Source organism: Pseudogymnoascus verrucosus (assembly GCF_001662655.1).
Source record: "Pseudogymnoascus verrucosus strain UAMH 10579 unplaced genomic scaffold scaffold_3, whole genome shotgun sequence".
Lineage (NCBI taxonomy): Eukaryota > Fungi > Ascomycota > Leotiomycetes > Thelebolales > Thelebolaceae > Pseudogymnoascus > Pseudogymnoascus verrucosus.
Window position 1 is genome coordinate 902986 of NW_017263654.1, and position 13512 is coordinate 916497.

The 13512-nt window shown below is 51.5% G+C and overlaps 7 protein-coding genes across 7 annotated transcripts; 5 read left to right on the forward strand and 2 right to left on the reverse strand.

The window, feature by feature from the left end:
- The first annotated feature begins 29 nt into the window (after nucleotides 1-29).
- On the forward strand, nucleotides 30-1135 carry BUD32 (serine/threonine-protein kinase bud32). The gene has a single exon (XM_018270854.2). It carries the CDS (start codon nucleotides 93-95, stop codon nucleotides 969-971), a length of 879 nt encoding a protein of 292 aa, XP_018134581.2. The 5' UTR covers nucleotides 30-92; the 3' UTR covers nucleotides 972-1135.
- On the reverse strand, nucleotides 963-2683 carry VE01_01331 (uncharacterized protein). The gene is made up of 2 exons (XM_018270855.2): nucleotides 2244-2683; nucleotides 963-2150 (listed from the first exon to the last, which is right to left on the reverse strand). The coding sequence occupies exons 1-2, from the start codon at nucleotides 2267-2269 to the stop codon at nucleotides 1232-1234; spliced, it is 945 nt and encodes a 314-aa protein (XP_018134421.1). The 5' UTR covers nucleotides 2270-2683; the 3' UTR covers nucleotides 963-1231.
- Nucleotides 2684-4354: 1671 nt separating this feature from the next.
- MAF1 (RNA polymerase III-inhibiting protein maf1) lies at nucleotides 4355-6242 on the forward strand. The gene is made up of 2 exons (XM_059463349.1): nucleotides 4355-4807; nucleotides 4878-6242. Exons 1-2 carry the CDS (start codon nucleotides 4802-4804, stop codon nucleotides 5880-5882), a joined length of 1011 nt encoding a protein of 336 aa, XP_059320043.1. The 5' UTR covers nucleotides 4355-4801; the 3' UTR covers nucleotides 5883-6242.
- Nucleotides 6093-7275, reverse strand: SNU13 (RNA binding protein snu13). The gene is made up of 2 exons (XM_018270857.2): nucleotides 6986-7275; nucleotides 6093-6921 (listed from the first exon to the last, which is right to left on the reverse strand). Exons 1-2 carry the CDS (start codon nucleotides 7011-7013, stop codon nucleotides 6563-6565), a joined length of 387 nt encoding a protein of 128 aa, XP_018134422.1. The 5' UTR covers nucleotides 7014-7275; the 3' UTR covers nucleotides 6093-6562.
- On the forward strand, nucleotides 7275-8608 carry VMA3_1 (H(+)-transporting V0 sector ATPase subunit c). The gene is made up of 5 exons (XM_018270858.2): nucleotides 7275-7417; nucleotides 7557-7569; nucleotides 7686-7815; nucleotides 7870-8130; nucleotides 8183-8608. Exons 1-5 carry the CDS (start codon nucleotides 7401-7403, stop codon nucleotides 8245-8247), a joined length of 486 nt encoding a protein of 161 aa, XP_018134582.1. The 5' UTR covers nucleotides 7275-7400; the 3' UTR covers nucleotides 8248-8608.
- Nucleotides 8609-8963: 355 nt separating this feature from the next.
- VE01_01335 (uncharacterized protein) lies at nucleotides 8964-10265 on the forward strand. The gene is made up of 3 exons (XM_018270859.2): nucleotides 8964-9607; nucleotides 9687-9732; nucleotides 9812-10265. Exons 1-3 carry the CDS (start codon nucleotides 9122-9124, stop codon nucleotides 9850-9852), a joined length of 573 nt encoding a protein of 190 aa, XP_018134583.1. The 5' UTR covers nucleotides 8964-9121; the 3' UTR covers nucleotides 9853-10265.
- A 2272-nt stretch (nucleotides 10266-12537) lies between these two features.
- VE01_01336 (uncharacterized protein) lies at nucleotides 12538-13324 on the forward strand (the record flags this gene model as incomplete). Its single annotated transcript, XM_018270860.1, has 3 exons — nucleotides 12538-12672; nucleotides 12735-12941; nucleotides 12998-13324. 3 exons carry the CDS (start codon nucleotides 12538-12540, stop codon nucleotides 13322-13324), a joined length of 669 nt encoding a protein of 222 aa, XP_018134423.1.
- Nucleotides 13325-13512: the final 188 nt, after the last annotated feature.

The window sequence follows — 13512 nt, forward strand, 5'->3', positions numbered from 1 at the left end:
CTTAAAAGCGGGATCAACCGACCCCACGTCTGTCATCCATCCCACCACCAGAACAACATTTCCACGATAGCACGACAAATCTCAACCCCTCCATGAATACGAATACAACCACAAACTCACAACCAACCACCTCCTCCTCACCACCCGCCATGGCGACCTCCGAGGTCCTCCCTCCACCCACCGCCGCCTCCGAACCCATCATCCCCCTCCCCACCATCCTCACCCACCCCTCCTCAACCACCCCCCAGCTCATCACCCAAGGCGCCGAAGCCCTCCTCTACAAATCGACCTACCTCCTCCCCACCCTCCCCTGCGCCCTCAAACACCGCCCCCCAAAACCCTTCCGCCACCCCATCCTCGACGCCCGCCTCACCAAACACCGCATCCTCAGCGAGGCCCGCGTCCTCGCCAAGTGCCGCCGCGACGGCGTCCCTGTCCCCGCTGTGTACGCGCTCGATGCTGAATTGAAGGGGGGGTGGATCGCGATGGAGTGGGTGGAGGGGGATGTGGTGCGCGTGGCGCTGAATCGGTGGTTGAAGAGGAGGAAGGGGGAGGGGAAGACGTTGGATGATAAGGAGGGGCAGGAGAGGGTGTTGAGGTTGATGACGATGGTGGGGGCGGCGGTGGGGACGATGCATTCGGTGGGTGTGGTGCATGGGGATTTGACGACGAGTAATTTGATGCTTAGGCCGACGGAAAAGGAAGGGGCGAATGGAGCGGTAGAGGATGATTTGGAGGGGGAGATTGTGTTGATTGATTTTGGACTGGCGAGTCAGAGCGCACAGGATGAAGATCGGGCTGTGGATCTGTACGTTCTGGAAAGAGCTTTTGGAAGTACACATCCCGGCACGGAGGCGCTATTTGGGGAGGTACTAAGGGCGTACGGGGAGAGCTTCAACGGTGCTAAAGTGACGCTGAAGAAGCTGGAGGATGTGCGGATGCGGGGTAGGAAGAGAAGCATGCTGGGTTAGAAAGCAAAAAAAACTTATACAGAAATCATACAGCGAAGATAGACATGCATCATGGCAGAAGCCGGGTTATTCATATAAATGCAATCAACGCAAGGCTATGTCTATTCCACTTGCCATCATCGCTACCGCCGTCTTCTTGTGCTCTCCAAGAAGCTCAATATGTGCGTCGTTATCCCATATACCAAAAACGCCGTGGGATGACCAGTACCAGTAATCCCAATGCAAAAGCTACCTCCAAAAACCCTCTTTATGTGTAATGCTCATTCAGCCAGCTCCGCTGCGGCGAAGTACCCCTTGTTCTCGACCACGCCTCTGTCGCGCACCACAGCAGTGTACTTCGCAACCCACTTAGGTGTAATCTCGCTCGTGCTACCATCTGCCGAACGCTTCAACTCCGAAATGACACCTGCGCCATTAGGACCTTGTCCCAGCAACTCTCGCAGTGTTCCGCTCGGTAAGATCTCGCTGCAGTCGTTGTGGGTCAAGAGCTCGAGTTTCTCCTGCTTCGCCAATTGGATGAGGGGTGGCGGGACGTTGCAGCAGTCTCGGACGTTGATTTGGTCGACAACAGGGCGTACCTTGACCTTCGACATGAACTTGGACAGTTTCTCGCTGCCAAACTCAGCAAGGCCCAGCTTCTTTACGACCCCGCGTTCGTGAAGCGACTCCATTGTCGGCCAGGTCGCCAGTTCCTCCTCATCATTGCCCTGCTCCGAGTTCTTCTGGTCGGCAGCGTACTCGCAATCGCCATCAAAGGACATTCCGTAGAATGAGACAATCAATAAATCAATAGTCTCGACTCTCAATTCCTTCAGAACCAAGTCAACCGCATCCTTAGTAATCTGTTCGCGCTCCTCCAGCGATGCCTTGGGCAAGAAGAATAATTTGACCGTGATATCGTACTGGCTCCTCTCCTCGGCTAGCCCGGACAGCGCCCAGTCGATTGTGGGTATGTATAAATCGCCATGGTCTCTCGTCGTCCAGATCGAAGTCGCCGGTCGCGATGGACCTTTCGTCTCCTGCACGCCATCGACTGGCGGGGTTGGAGAGGCCGAGAGCGGGGGGGAGTAATCCTGCTGGGCGGCGGCGAAATTGGTGCGCAGCGAGTTCACCAGCTCCTGGTTGGACTTTTCCCCTCCATTTCTGCGAATAATGGAGGAGACTCCATTCATAATATTGCTGTAAGACGATAAATTAGCTTTGGGGCAATAAGGTAGTACGAAAGTCGCGGAAAAAAGGTTTCAGGGTCCAGTGCTGGATCGGCAGCCTTACGAGGTGGAAAGGATCAGCCTTGTCATGATGATGAATTTGTAATCCAAAAAAGACCAGTATTATGAGGATGGAGACTGGAGATGTCGCAATTCTGCTGATTGCTTATGCCTTTTGCTAGCGACTCCAGACAGGGCGTAGGGCGTATGAAGGTACCAGAGCGATTTTCTTGGTTATCCCGCAAATTCTGGTGTCGTCAACGATTCCCGTCCCTAAAGGGTCCGAGGTACTCTCTATATGAGGGGCGGAGTTCGTTATCAGAAAAGCGAATCGGGGAATCTTCGTGTGAGCCAGGAATAGTTTATGGGGTTGTAGGAAGTGAGATATAAAGTCGAGCAGTCGATCTGAAGGGCTAGCAATGAAGCGCAGCAAGTAAATTCGAATAAAGTGGTATCCCGTTGTCGTTTTGTTGTATCGGACTTGGGGATCAATTTTGCTTTTGCTTTTGCTTTTCTCACCCACATCCGCCCGTTAGAGGGAGGGACGATTTCCCCGGCCCCGAGTTACAGCGAGAACTTACCTAATTCGATTGGTGCGACCGCCTCCCGCCAACTGCAACAACCACTGTCTGCCCCCCACACTACGACAACTTGAGGTTCCAGTAGGTGTAGCCGCAACAATAATACCATCTACAGTGCGTGCGTGCTCAATAGCTCCGATCTCCACGAATACCTACATTTACCCCGCCGATTATTATCATCAGAGACAGAGCTGGCTCTGCGGATTTGATGCGCTGATGGCCATCAGGTGAGCCTTTGTCTTTCCTTCCCCAGCTGCCTCACGCGCCCCTGGGCCCCCAGTCAAGAAAGACGTGGCTGACCGTCCCTCGAATAGTTACCTCATCCTGCTCTCAAGGCAGGGTAAAGTCGTATGCGCCCCCTCTCTCTGTTACGCCAAACCCATATACTGATGCTGCTCATAGCGTCTTGCCAAATGGTTCACGACACTGTCGCCGAAAGAGAAGGCCAAGATCATCAAGGATGTGTCGCAGCTAGTCCTGGCACGGCGCACGCGCATGTGCAACTTCCTCGAATATAAAGGTCATACCACTCCTATGCTAGCACCTTGAACTGCTGGCTGACTCTTCTCCAGACTCGAAAATCGTGTACCGCCGATACGCCTCGCTCTTCTTCATCGCTGGCTGCGCTTCGACAGACAACGAGCTCATCACCCTCGAGATTGTCCACAGATACGTCGAGCAGATGGACAAGTACTACGGGAACGTCTGCGAGCTAGACATCATCTTCAACTTCCAAAAGGCATACTTCATACTGGACGAGCTGTTATTGGCTGGGGAGATGCAGGAGAGCAGTAAAAAGAACGTCTTAAGGACGATAGGGCAGCAAGACAGCTTGGAAGAAATGGAGGTGAGTCCAGCATAATACTTCTCATAACCCCCACCGCCCTCAGCTACCACCATACCACGTCCTCTCCTCTCCTCTCCCCATACCAGCCACCCTGATCCTTTCGGCTGATTTCATTCCCCCACTCCAGGTTGAGGAGGAAATCACGAAGATCATGTAGCAAAACATAGATTTGCATTGGCAACGGCGTTTGGGACCATCGGCGCCTGGGACTGTATCTACTCAAAATACATACAATTCATTGATTTGCGTCCACTGACGACAGTCTTGTGTCTTAGGCAGACGAACAGGTAAGTAACGGGCTGAAAAGCGCTGGCCTCATGTGAGAAGGGTTGGAGTGAAGGGAAGTGAAGTGAAGGGAAGGAGTAAAGGGATAGGCGTGCCACAAGGGCGTTCGTTATATCGCATTCAACCGTCATTCATGAATTCACGTGTGTAATGGCAGGAGTTTAGAAGGCATGTTCAGCGTGGTGCATGCGTAATAAAAGGGGCTGACGGCCCATCCCTATCTCTTTGTCATAATCCAGACTTTTCAATGCCATGGAATGAAAATGTACAGACTAGCCGCTGAAGTTTATGAACAATGACACGAAAGCCTTCCAAGACGTGCCAGGAGCCATCGTTTGATTCGTTGGCCAAGTTCCCCCAAGCAATCGCACGTGATGTGGCTTATCATCCTTTGCCCTTTGCCGATAGACGGCATCCACCCGAATCCGGTCGTGACGCCTACTCGTGTCTATCCTTGGATCTGCCGTATCATACAACCCCGCAGGACGCGACAATCACTCTATACAAACAACTCAACGGCCCGCCCTTATAACATGTTATTCCAGCAATTGCCAGCTTCCATTGCCTGCTAGACGTTTATCGTCTGGCCGATTACACTCTGATTCCGCCTGTGCACCCAGCTCAGGTTGAAACCAGCCGCTCGTCATCAGCTACAACAGGCCTCAGATCAGCCCTGCTTTACAACCCCTCACTGTCGTCCTACGACCTAGACGACCAAGCTGTCACCCGCGATCACTCAAATCCTGCAGAGGTGTCTCTAGACGCCGAACCCCTATCGTCTCTCCTCAGTCACTGTTCTTATCGCGCGACCTTGTGGGCCCCCGATCGCGCGTGGATCCGGACTCTGAACCCCGGATTATAAAGACGTCAACTGTCATACCACAAGTGTACTGAGTATATGCCGCAACCATGAAGGTAGGTTTCACTTCTAAGCCCTCGTCTTCGCGACACGTCAAGCCCGAAATGCTAACGCATGAGCCTTCAGTTCCTCCCACTTCGCGACTTCGACGACGTCACCAGCGCGTTGAACTTCAACACCCCCGATTGCCATGTCGTCGGCGGCTGTGATCTGTACACCACAAAGGCCGCTGGCTCCGATAAGAAGCTCTATCGCAATATCGAAAACTCCCTAGAGTCGCAATACGAATCTTTGCTGCGGCTGTCGGCCTCGCTATCCCCCCCACAATCTTCCGGGCCAGGATCGCTCGATCTGAGCAGGTCAAGTCCATTCGGGCCCCTGAGCCAGATATCAAGTCGTAGGACTTTCGCATATCTGATCGCCACGCTGAATGCCAGTCACCCTGACTATGACTTCTCCCATATCCTGCGACCAACGGACTTCAGGAGGGAGCGAAGCCTGAAGTCAGTCATGAACAATATCGATTCAACAATGTATAACCTGAGGCCGAGCCCCAGCGCATCCCTAGAGCTCCCACCACCACCTAAAGGCGCGTCTGCAGCGCCAGCTAGCCAGGCGTGGGGACCACGTATGTGGACCGTAATTGACAAGGAGATGACTCTCAAGGAGTGCTCCGTCTACTGCTGGTCGCCAGAGGAATCCGAGTGGGACGGCGAAGAGGGCTCCATCTGGAGCGTGCACTATCTCTTCTTCAACAAGGCCCGAAAGCGCGTTGCCTACATCTATGTCCGTGGCATCCCGATCATGACTCACAGCCCCCGACTCGGATTTCCAAAACGCAGCGCCAGTGGCGTGAGTAGGGAGAGCGGGGCGAACAAGCGTGCTCGGTACTGGCTTGGCGACAAGGCCGACAGTGCCACGGGCCAGCCGGACGACGACGACATTGAGCGCAGGGACTGGACGGTGTCCGAAGAGTTCGATCTGAACAATGATGATGATGATTTTATATCAGACCTTGATGTCTTCTCTGATGACTATGACGACGAAGCAGATGACGAAGACGAGGACCAGGATCTGAAGGCGCCCGTACGCGGCGTTAGTGAGGAGGTCGCTGCGGAGATGGAGATTTGAGCCTTTTCGAGGGAGCCGTATTCGAACATGTGATTTATTATGGTTTTGTTGTTTTTTGGGACAGGCGTTTCGGACCGATGGCAACGGTCCGCCACACTGTACCCGATACCACTGATGCGTTTGAATTTTTTGATTGCTTTTCTTTTCACGTTAGATCCTAGGGAGGAGTTGGGCTGGAGCCTGGCTGGGTTGGTGGGAGTGTTCAATGGTTGGAAGGATACTGGTGGTACATACCTGGCGTTCGGTGATTTCTCTGGCTGGTGAGAGCGGCCTGGGACTTGGCGCCACCGAGGTATATACTTATAATGCTTGCATGAATGTCGTTAGAAATTGAAACTCAACTTTCATCTGATCTGGTGGTTAATGGTGTGTCTGTGAGTGAGTTATGGTTAAGTCGACATGTCACATATAGAAATTCACACAATAGTTCTTCCTGTGTCACAAGGAATCTCATTCACAAGTGATAACGGGAATTGAACATATTTTTGAGTGATCAAGAGATTTCTTTTGCATTTATCTGCAACCCACCAATGATCGCATCGATTGTCAGCAGATTGTACAAAATTCAAATCAGAAAAAAACCCCCCACCACGCCCTGTCCGTAAGCCCAAACCCCGGTCGCATTCCAGCGACAGAAATTTTCAGAAAGACTCCGTTTTGCACCCGTCCACAGGCGTAATCTAGATCATCAATCTCTCGACCTTGTCCTTGAGAGCGCGGATCTGGTTCATGAGATCAGACGCCTCGTTGGTGGTGATGCTGGTCGCGATGACGGCGCGGGACACACCGCAGGCGCGGCCGAGCGCGGTCTTGGAGGGAACGTAGACGTATGGCACGTTCTTGTCCTCGCAGAGAAGGGGAAGGTGGAGGAGGATGGCGAGAGGGGCGGTGTCGGCGGCGAGGATGATGATCTCGGAGATACCGCGGTTGAGCGTCTTGGTAGACTCGTTGGCGCCCTTCTTCAGCTGGCGGTGGTGGCTGGCCTGCTGGACGATGTCGAGGATCTCTTGGGTGAGGGCCGTGTCGGCGACGGGCCAAGCTGGGGGTCCATGTTAGAGTCTGCGTGGGATGGAAAAAGTTGGTTACAGCGGAGGGAAACTTACCGGCACCGGAGTTCTGCTCGTCAGACATGTTGGAGGTTTGGTTGAGGGTAATTCGTTAGATGATGAATTTGAAGTGAGCTTGCAGGGTTCCTTGCGTTGGCTCGCCCTGTGTGCTTTGAAAAAAACTTTGAGGTTGTAGTTGTGGTTGGAGGCAGTGAAAATAATTCCAACCTTCAAAATCGATTACAGTGGCGCTAATCCCGAATCGACACTAGTGTCGTTTAACCAACCGAGCCGCGAGTAGGTAAGCAGGTGGAGCTTGAGAGAAACGACGACCTCCTGGAACATCGTCACGACAGAGATAGCCAGCTATAGCTCAATCGAAGCCATCGAAAACCCGCATTCCTTTTATCTCGAGCTCCATTGACCTTTTTGGCAACCAAAGATCCAAAGGATATCCTCATAAACCGTCGAAATGGCCACTGAACTTTGGTATGTACACTGAAAGCTTGTTTACGGAGGAGAGCAACTATGCCGATCCACGATTGTCTTCACCACCCTATATTCATCTCCTTGATGATTCTCTGTCGTCTATATACGAGTCAGCCTGCTAACGATGTGTTCTCTATAGCCCCGTCTACGCTGTGAGTACCAACGCGCTTTTCGATACTCGTCAACCCTGTTACGGGATTGCCAAGCTGGCAGCCGCCAACTTTCCATCACCGACTTGAAGAGCCTTCGAGACTAATATATGATATAGCCGTTCTTCGGAGCGATGGGCTGCACATCTGCCATCGTGTTCACCTGCTTTGGCGCAGCGTACGGAACCGCAAAGTCTGGTGTCGGAATTTCCGCCATGGGTGTCCTCCGCCCAGATCTGATCGTCAAGAGTATGCCAACATCTTCATCAAGAAACAACGACTAGATGCTAATTTCGAGGATAGACATTGTGCCCGTCATTATGGCTGGTATCATTGGTATCTACGGTCTCGTCGTCTCAGTCCTGATTTCCGATGGACTCGTTCAGCAAATGCCCCTGTTCACCGGCTTCATCCAGCTTGGTGCAGGTCTTAGTGTAGGTCTGTCCGGTCTTGCCGCCGGTTTCGCGATTGGTATTGTCGGAGATGCGGGTGTTAGAGGAACTGCACAGCAGCCAAGGCTCTTCGTGGGAATGATTCTTATCCTTATTTTCGCTGAAGTTCTGGGTATGTTCACCGATTGATTTTTCGGCCTATCGAGTCTAACGCTGTGTCACAGGTCTATACGGTCTTATTGTTGCCCTCCTGATGAACTCGAAGGCCACTTTGGACGCCACTTGTTAAAGAGTCCAGTTTCGTGAAGTCGATATAGCGGAGTGCCAATTAGCCAAACCGTGCCATGCACGCACTCTCCGCGAATAGGGTTAATAAGGTGGATGGTTTGGGATAGATAGGGTGAACGATGGGGGTATCTGGAGACGGGGGAGCGGAGCGACCTCGTTGTTAACAACATGTGTATGTACTGCTGCATTTTTTCCTGTTTTTGGCGTTACGTTCCACATAGAGGGAGCTGGTAGTAGCCTTTCAGGTTGTGTATGCTACTTAGTCTACTTGTTTTCTGCGCACATGTTCCCCGTGATACGCGTGGGCTGTGTGGCTTCTATTGTTATCAGTTTGACCATTGTGACCTGTATCGATCTCATAGACAACGTGGACCTCGCCCGTCCAAATTTGACGAAAAGTCGTGCAATGGTGCCGATGATTGCACCCTACGTTGTTATCATGGGCATTTCCATCGTGCATCGGGGGTCGGAGCATTGGCAACTGTTGTTACTAGGCAATCTCAGCGCTTAAATTCGAAGATGACTCTGCCTCAGAATTATTCTGATTGCTCTTAACTTAGAAGCCACATTATACTGGCAGCTAATACTGTAAGCTTCAAGAAGAGTGTTATGGTGCAAGAGGCGCTTATATATATAGCCGCCTTTCGTTGCCGGTAGGAGCTAGAACGAAGCACCCCGCAACCCCACCTCCGACGCTCGGCAACACATCTCCATTTACTCATAGTCCAACCCCCAAATACATCTTGTATTTAAATAATTGAAGTCCTGTTTGATATTTTCTTATTCAGAAAAAACTGTCATAAAGTTTCCCCGTCTACAAAGTCAAACACATCACCACATATCACCTCAGGAACATTCGTATTCCCTACCCCACCATGCGTCTCCCATATGCCCCAAACAGCAAGGAAGGTCTCGACGAGGAGTCTGCAGCAATCTATGACCGCATAGCTGCTCGTCGGGCCCCTCGCCCGCTCCAGCCCCTGGATCTCACCTTGTTCCGTTCGCCCAACGTCGCAGATGGCTGGAACAGCTTCCTCGGCGCCATCAGAACCAAGACTAGCTTGCCAGATGATATCCGCGAGATTGCCATATGCCGCGTTGCTGTGCTTAACGGTGCAGCATACGAGTGGCTCAGCCATGCACCATTGGCTAAGAAGGGTGGGGTCAGCGAGGAGGGGATGAAGAGCTTGGGCAACCCTGAAGTGGCAGGAGCAACGAAGCGAGAGGGGTTTAGTGATAAACAATGGGCTGTTATTCGCTATACGGATGAGATGACGAGGAACGTGAGGGTCCCCGAGGAGGTGTTTGAAGAACTGAAGAAACTGTTCTCGGGACAGGAGGTTGTGGAAATCACTGCAACGGTATGTTCAACCCCTCTTCTCCTATGTGAAACAAGGAGTGCCGGTTGGAGGAGCCGCGCTAAACTTTCATGTGCGATAGGTGGCTGCATATAATTGCGTCAGTAGGTTCTTGGTGGCGTTAGACGGTGAGTGCTCTGCATTGCGCATGAGGCCCTGCCATTAGGTGGCATGGCCTTAATTGGCTAGAGCTAATATATACTTTAGTGGGGGAGCATAACAGCACCGAGATGACGGCGCCGCAATAAGATTCAGATACGAGAATCTTCACGGACACAGGGATGAGCTGAGGTCACAAAGTGGGCGAGCTTCGAGACCGCGGAAAAGCGGAGTCCATATAATTGTATGGCCCACACTGGGTCCAAATCATCAACTCGGTCTCTATATTTCACTGTGAAATAGTGTCAGGCCCTAAGGCAACAGTGTGAGAAAGCTTCATTCAGCTTTATACAGACTTGTGCACGGCTTGCAGTGGATTAACGCACAGTTCAAAGGGCATTTTTTGGGTTTTCACATCCCGCTACTATTCTAATTACTTCTCATATCGAATTAAATATTCAACTCCAAGAGACAGGCATTCTTCGTATGATATGACTTTCAGAAAATCGACGGCGGGAATCGTTCGGTTTAAGGGCCATGGCAAACAGCAGCAAAGTTCAGACAATAGGTCTATGCCCTCCTGCCATTCTGACCGCGCGGGGCTATTTTACGATCGGGCAAGGTTGCCCACCGTTCCCGGGGGTGAGGTGAGGTGCTTCTTAAATTGCGGGCAACAAGTAGCCTACAGCGGAGTTCAAGATACGAATCCACGACAGCGGAAGTCTATTCCGTCCAGTGAGCACTAGATGAAGGCTAAGTTCATGGGGTCCAAAGTTCTGGGAAGGAAGAGCGCCATGCTTGCCTTATCCGTCAATCTCTCCATGGCAAGATATTACGAAAGACTCTGAAAGATCTCTATGAGCGAGACAGAATATCTCGTGCCCTGAAGATTTTTGGATACTTACCGGTTGTTTGGGTGTATAGTGAACGCTACATTACACAACGTCCATACCAGCGTTTGATTTCTGATGATTATTGATAACCGTCATATCTAACCCAGAAAACGAAAGACGGTATATACTCTGATTGGAAGTATTAAAGACCGGTCTGCACAAATACCACAAGGCTTGCTTGGCTTGCTTATCAAATTCCTGACAAGTATGTTGTCGGTATTAGCTCCTGCTTACTGTACGTGCCATACTGGAGTCTGGACCCCACCCCCACCAACATCCATCTGTCCTATGCAAGCACACAAACACGGCCGCAACTTTCCTCCACTCACGGCGTGCGCGACAGCGACAGCGATTTTGAAACAGCGGCAAATCATACCTTCCAAATCCATCTCTCCACGCGGTCGCCGGTGCTGCCTGAGCGTTTTGCCACTCATGTCCAGTCTGCCGTGTCTAGCCAGCCGTGTGCATTACACTAAAGATTACCATGGATGCACCCAGTTCAGCCCCATCTCCACGAGAATACAGCCATTCTTCAACGCCATATTGACGTCGTTATGTGGGAAAGGGGAAAATCCCCGCTTTGAAGCCGCCAAGAAACAGTATGACGACAGAAGACAAGAATGTCTATCTAGCGCTCGGCCCTCCGGACATCTATTTCTGAGATACCTCAAAGGCACGCCGCAGCATAGTCATGGGTGAGGGCAGCAGCTATTGGGTGGTGGTCAATCGCTGTCCCCGCCCAACACGAACAGTCAGCCAGCGCATCACGAAGGCCTGTAAGTGTAAGCACATACTAAACTATGAGGTGCAGTTGAGTAAGCAGTAAAGTTACAGGCTATGGAAGCGAAAGAGCGGGCTCACATGGATCAATATTCTCTTCCACTGCATGGGTTATGCATACCCGGCCTCGTTGCATGTACCCGTGGGAGTACATATCCCCTTTTCGACATTACTCTAGCCCCTTAGAGTATGTCGAGTCGAGCACGTTCTCACAAGCCATGCCGCATCGCAGGATCTCCCTCACAAGGTGTCTTCACAGCCCCGTGGCAATAAGAATCCGACAGAATCTATCCAGGCTGTGTGGCATGCATCCAAACCGCCCAATGCCTCCTGCTGGCGAATAGAGTGCTTGATATGGTTTTAGCTGTTCTGACATGCATACATACAATCTATGACTCTCCGGGCTTTTATTCGTGGAGAATACTGGCCGATATGATATGGTGGCATCTGAACAATACCCGATCACTTCTCGTTGCTCATTATTCGCTTTCACGGTACAGTGGAAGGGGCTTCGTGCTGACTTCGAAGTCTATAAACATACGCCGACTTCGGGATGTGGATTTAAGATCCCCTGAGGAAGTCTGTGTTGATACAAATAGCCTATCAAATACCCGGAGCCGTATGCAGACCGTGCCCAGAAACCATCGGTCTCGCACCATTGCTAGTTACTCGCGGGGGAATGGGATACCAAGATACCCGGATACTTGCAAGTTGTGTTCCAAGTTGTATTTCAAGTTGTACTCCACGGTTTAGATCATGCTACTGTCCTCCGCTCTTTGGATGGGATGAGCCAGGGGGTCGGATATACCGGGGGTGTATGCAGCTCACCCATGGGGATAACAACTACGTACGCACGTTAGAACGGCAGTAGAATATCATTGGTCCCATCTTTGCATACACGGCACTGTCATTGAGCATAACTATCGTGCTGGTCCTGATATTTATCAGCTATGTTAAATTTCGCCTCTACAACTCATAATCAGAATCATAGCACATATTAGCAAAGCTTCATATCTCGTAACAAGTGAGTAAAATGCGTATGGATGAGGATCTTGTAGTCATACTTTCATAAATGGATCCGAGGCAGCAGACTGACCTCTAACAGCTCTAAATAATACACTGCCGATAATATACTACTGTCGATTACATACGAATACCTCCATGTCGGGTGGATCATACTACACAAATCCCCTTCAAGGGGAAGATTACTCGTATGCGGTCGTCGATTCCAGCCACGTAGGCTTCTATGACAGCGCGTCAGGGGGATCAAGCATTGGGTCACCGGACATTTCGAAAGTGGGAAGCCCTCTTTGGATTCACACTTCCATCTATGTGCCGAGACTAACAGTCTACTCCAGGATCCAAAAGAGTACAATAACCTCACCCAATATGACCAATTCCAGCCATATCTTTTCCAGTACGAGACGCCAGAGATGTACCATGCCTCCCAGCTCGCCGCCACCATCGAGCTAAAGATCGAGGATCTATACGACGACGTTGATCTCCGCACGAAGCGACCCGCAACTACAGCTGGTGCCAACCCAGCTACCTCACAAGTACATTCCGTAAGTTCACACTGAAGACTGACAATACGGAGCGCAGGCTAACGGACACCCAACAGCGCCGGAGAGCACAGAACCGCGCCTCGCAGCGCGCCTTCCGCAACCGCAAGGAGAAACACGTCAAGGAGGTAGAAGCCCGGTTGCAGGAGCTTGAGGGGAAGTACCGCGATCTGTCGGAGTCGTACGAATCGCTGCAGACCGAGTACGTACTTGCAAAGCAGGAGCTAGAGAAGCTTACGGCAAAGGAGAGGTCACAGTCGCAGTCGAAGTCACCGACGCCTAGCTTTGTGCTGCCAGATACCGGGTTTGATGGCGGCACGGGCGAGGATCTGAGTAATATCCTCTTTGAGAATGAGGTGTTTTCTTTGGAAACTGTGCCTCAATGACGACAGGTTATCTAGGCTTGACTGGGAACGGCGTACAAAGGGGTGGACGGGAGTTAAAACTGGATCGATGGTTACTCTGAGCGCCCATGGGAGCGTGCAGCTAGAAGTTCTGGAGGGATCGTGTCTTGGAGCCCGAGAACAGACTTCGCCGCTCATAGTTGGGACCAGAGTATTGTACTGTACCGGTT

Bases quoted from the DNA above. Each gene is read 5' to 3' on its own strand.
- VMA3_1 (XM_018270858.2), top strand. The intron at 7,816-7,869 runs GTATGCCAACAT...TTTCGAGGATAG, and splicing joins CCCAGATCTGATCGTCAAGA to ACATTGTGCCCGTCATTATG. The intron at 8,131-8,182 runs GTATGTTCACCG...GCTGTGTCACAG, and splicing joins TATTTTCGCTGAAGTTCTGG to GTCTATACGGTCTTATTGTT.
- VE01_01331 (XM_018270855.2), bottom strand. From the start codon at position 2,269: ATGACAAGGCTGATCCTTTCCACCTC. The intron at 2,151-2,243 runs GTAAGGCTGCCG...ATCGTCTTACAG, and splicing joins AGGCTGATCCTTTCCACCTC to CAATATTATGAATGGAGTCT.
- SNU13 (XM_018270857.2), bottom strand. From the start codon at position 7,013: ATGTCTGACGAGCAGAACTCCGGTGCCG. The intron at 6,922-6,985 runs GTAAGTTTCCCT...ATGGACCCCCAG, and splicing joins CGAGCAGAACTCCGGTGCCG to CTTGGCCCGTCGCCGACACG.
- VE01_01335 (XM_018270859.2), top strand. From the start codon at position 9,122: ATGCGTCTCCCATATGCCCCAAACAGCAAGGAAGGTCTCGACGAGGAG. The intron at 9,608-9,686 runs GTATGTTCAACC...CATGTGCGATAG, and splicing joins TTGTGGAAATCACTGCAACG to GTGGCTGCATATAATTGCGT. The intron at 9,733-9,811 runs GTGAGTGCTCTG...TATATACTTTAG, and splicing joins GTTCTTGGTGGCGTTAGACG to TGGGGGAGCATAACAGCACC.
- BUD32 (XM_018270854.2), top strand. From the start codon at position 93: ATGAATACGAATACAACCACAAACTCACAACCAACCACCTCCTCCTCA.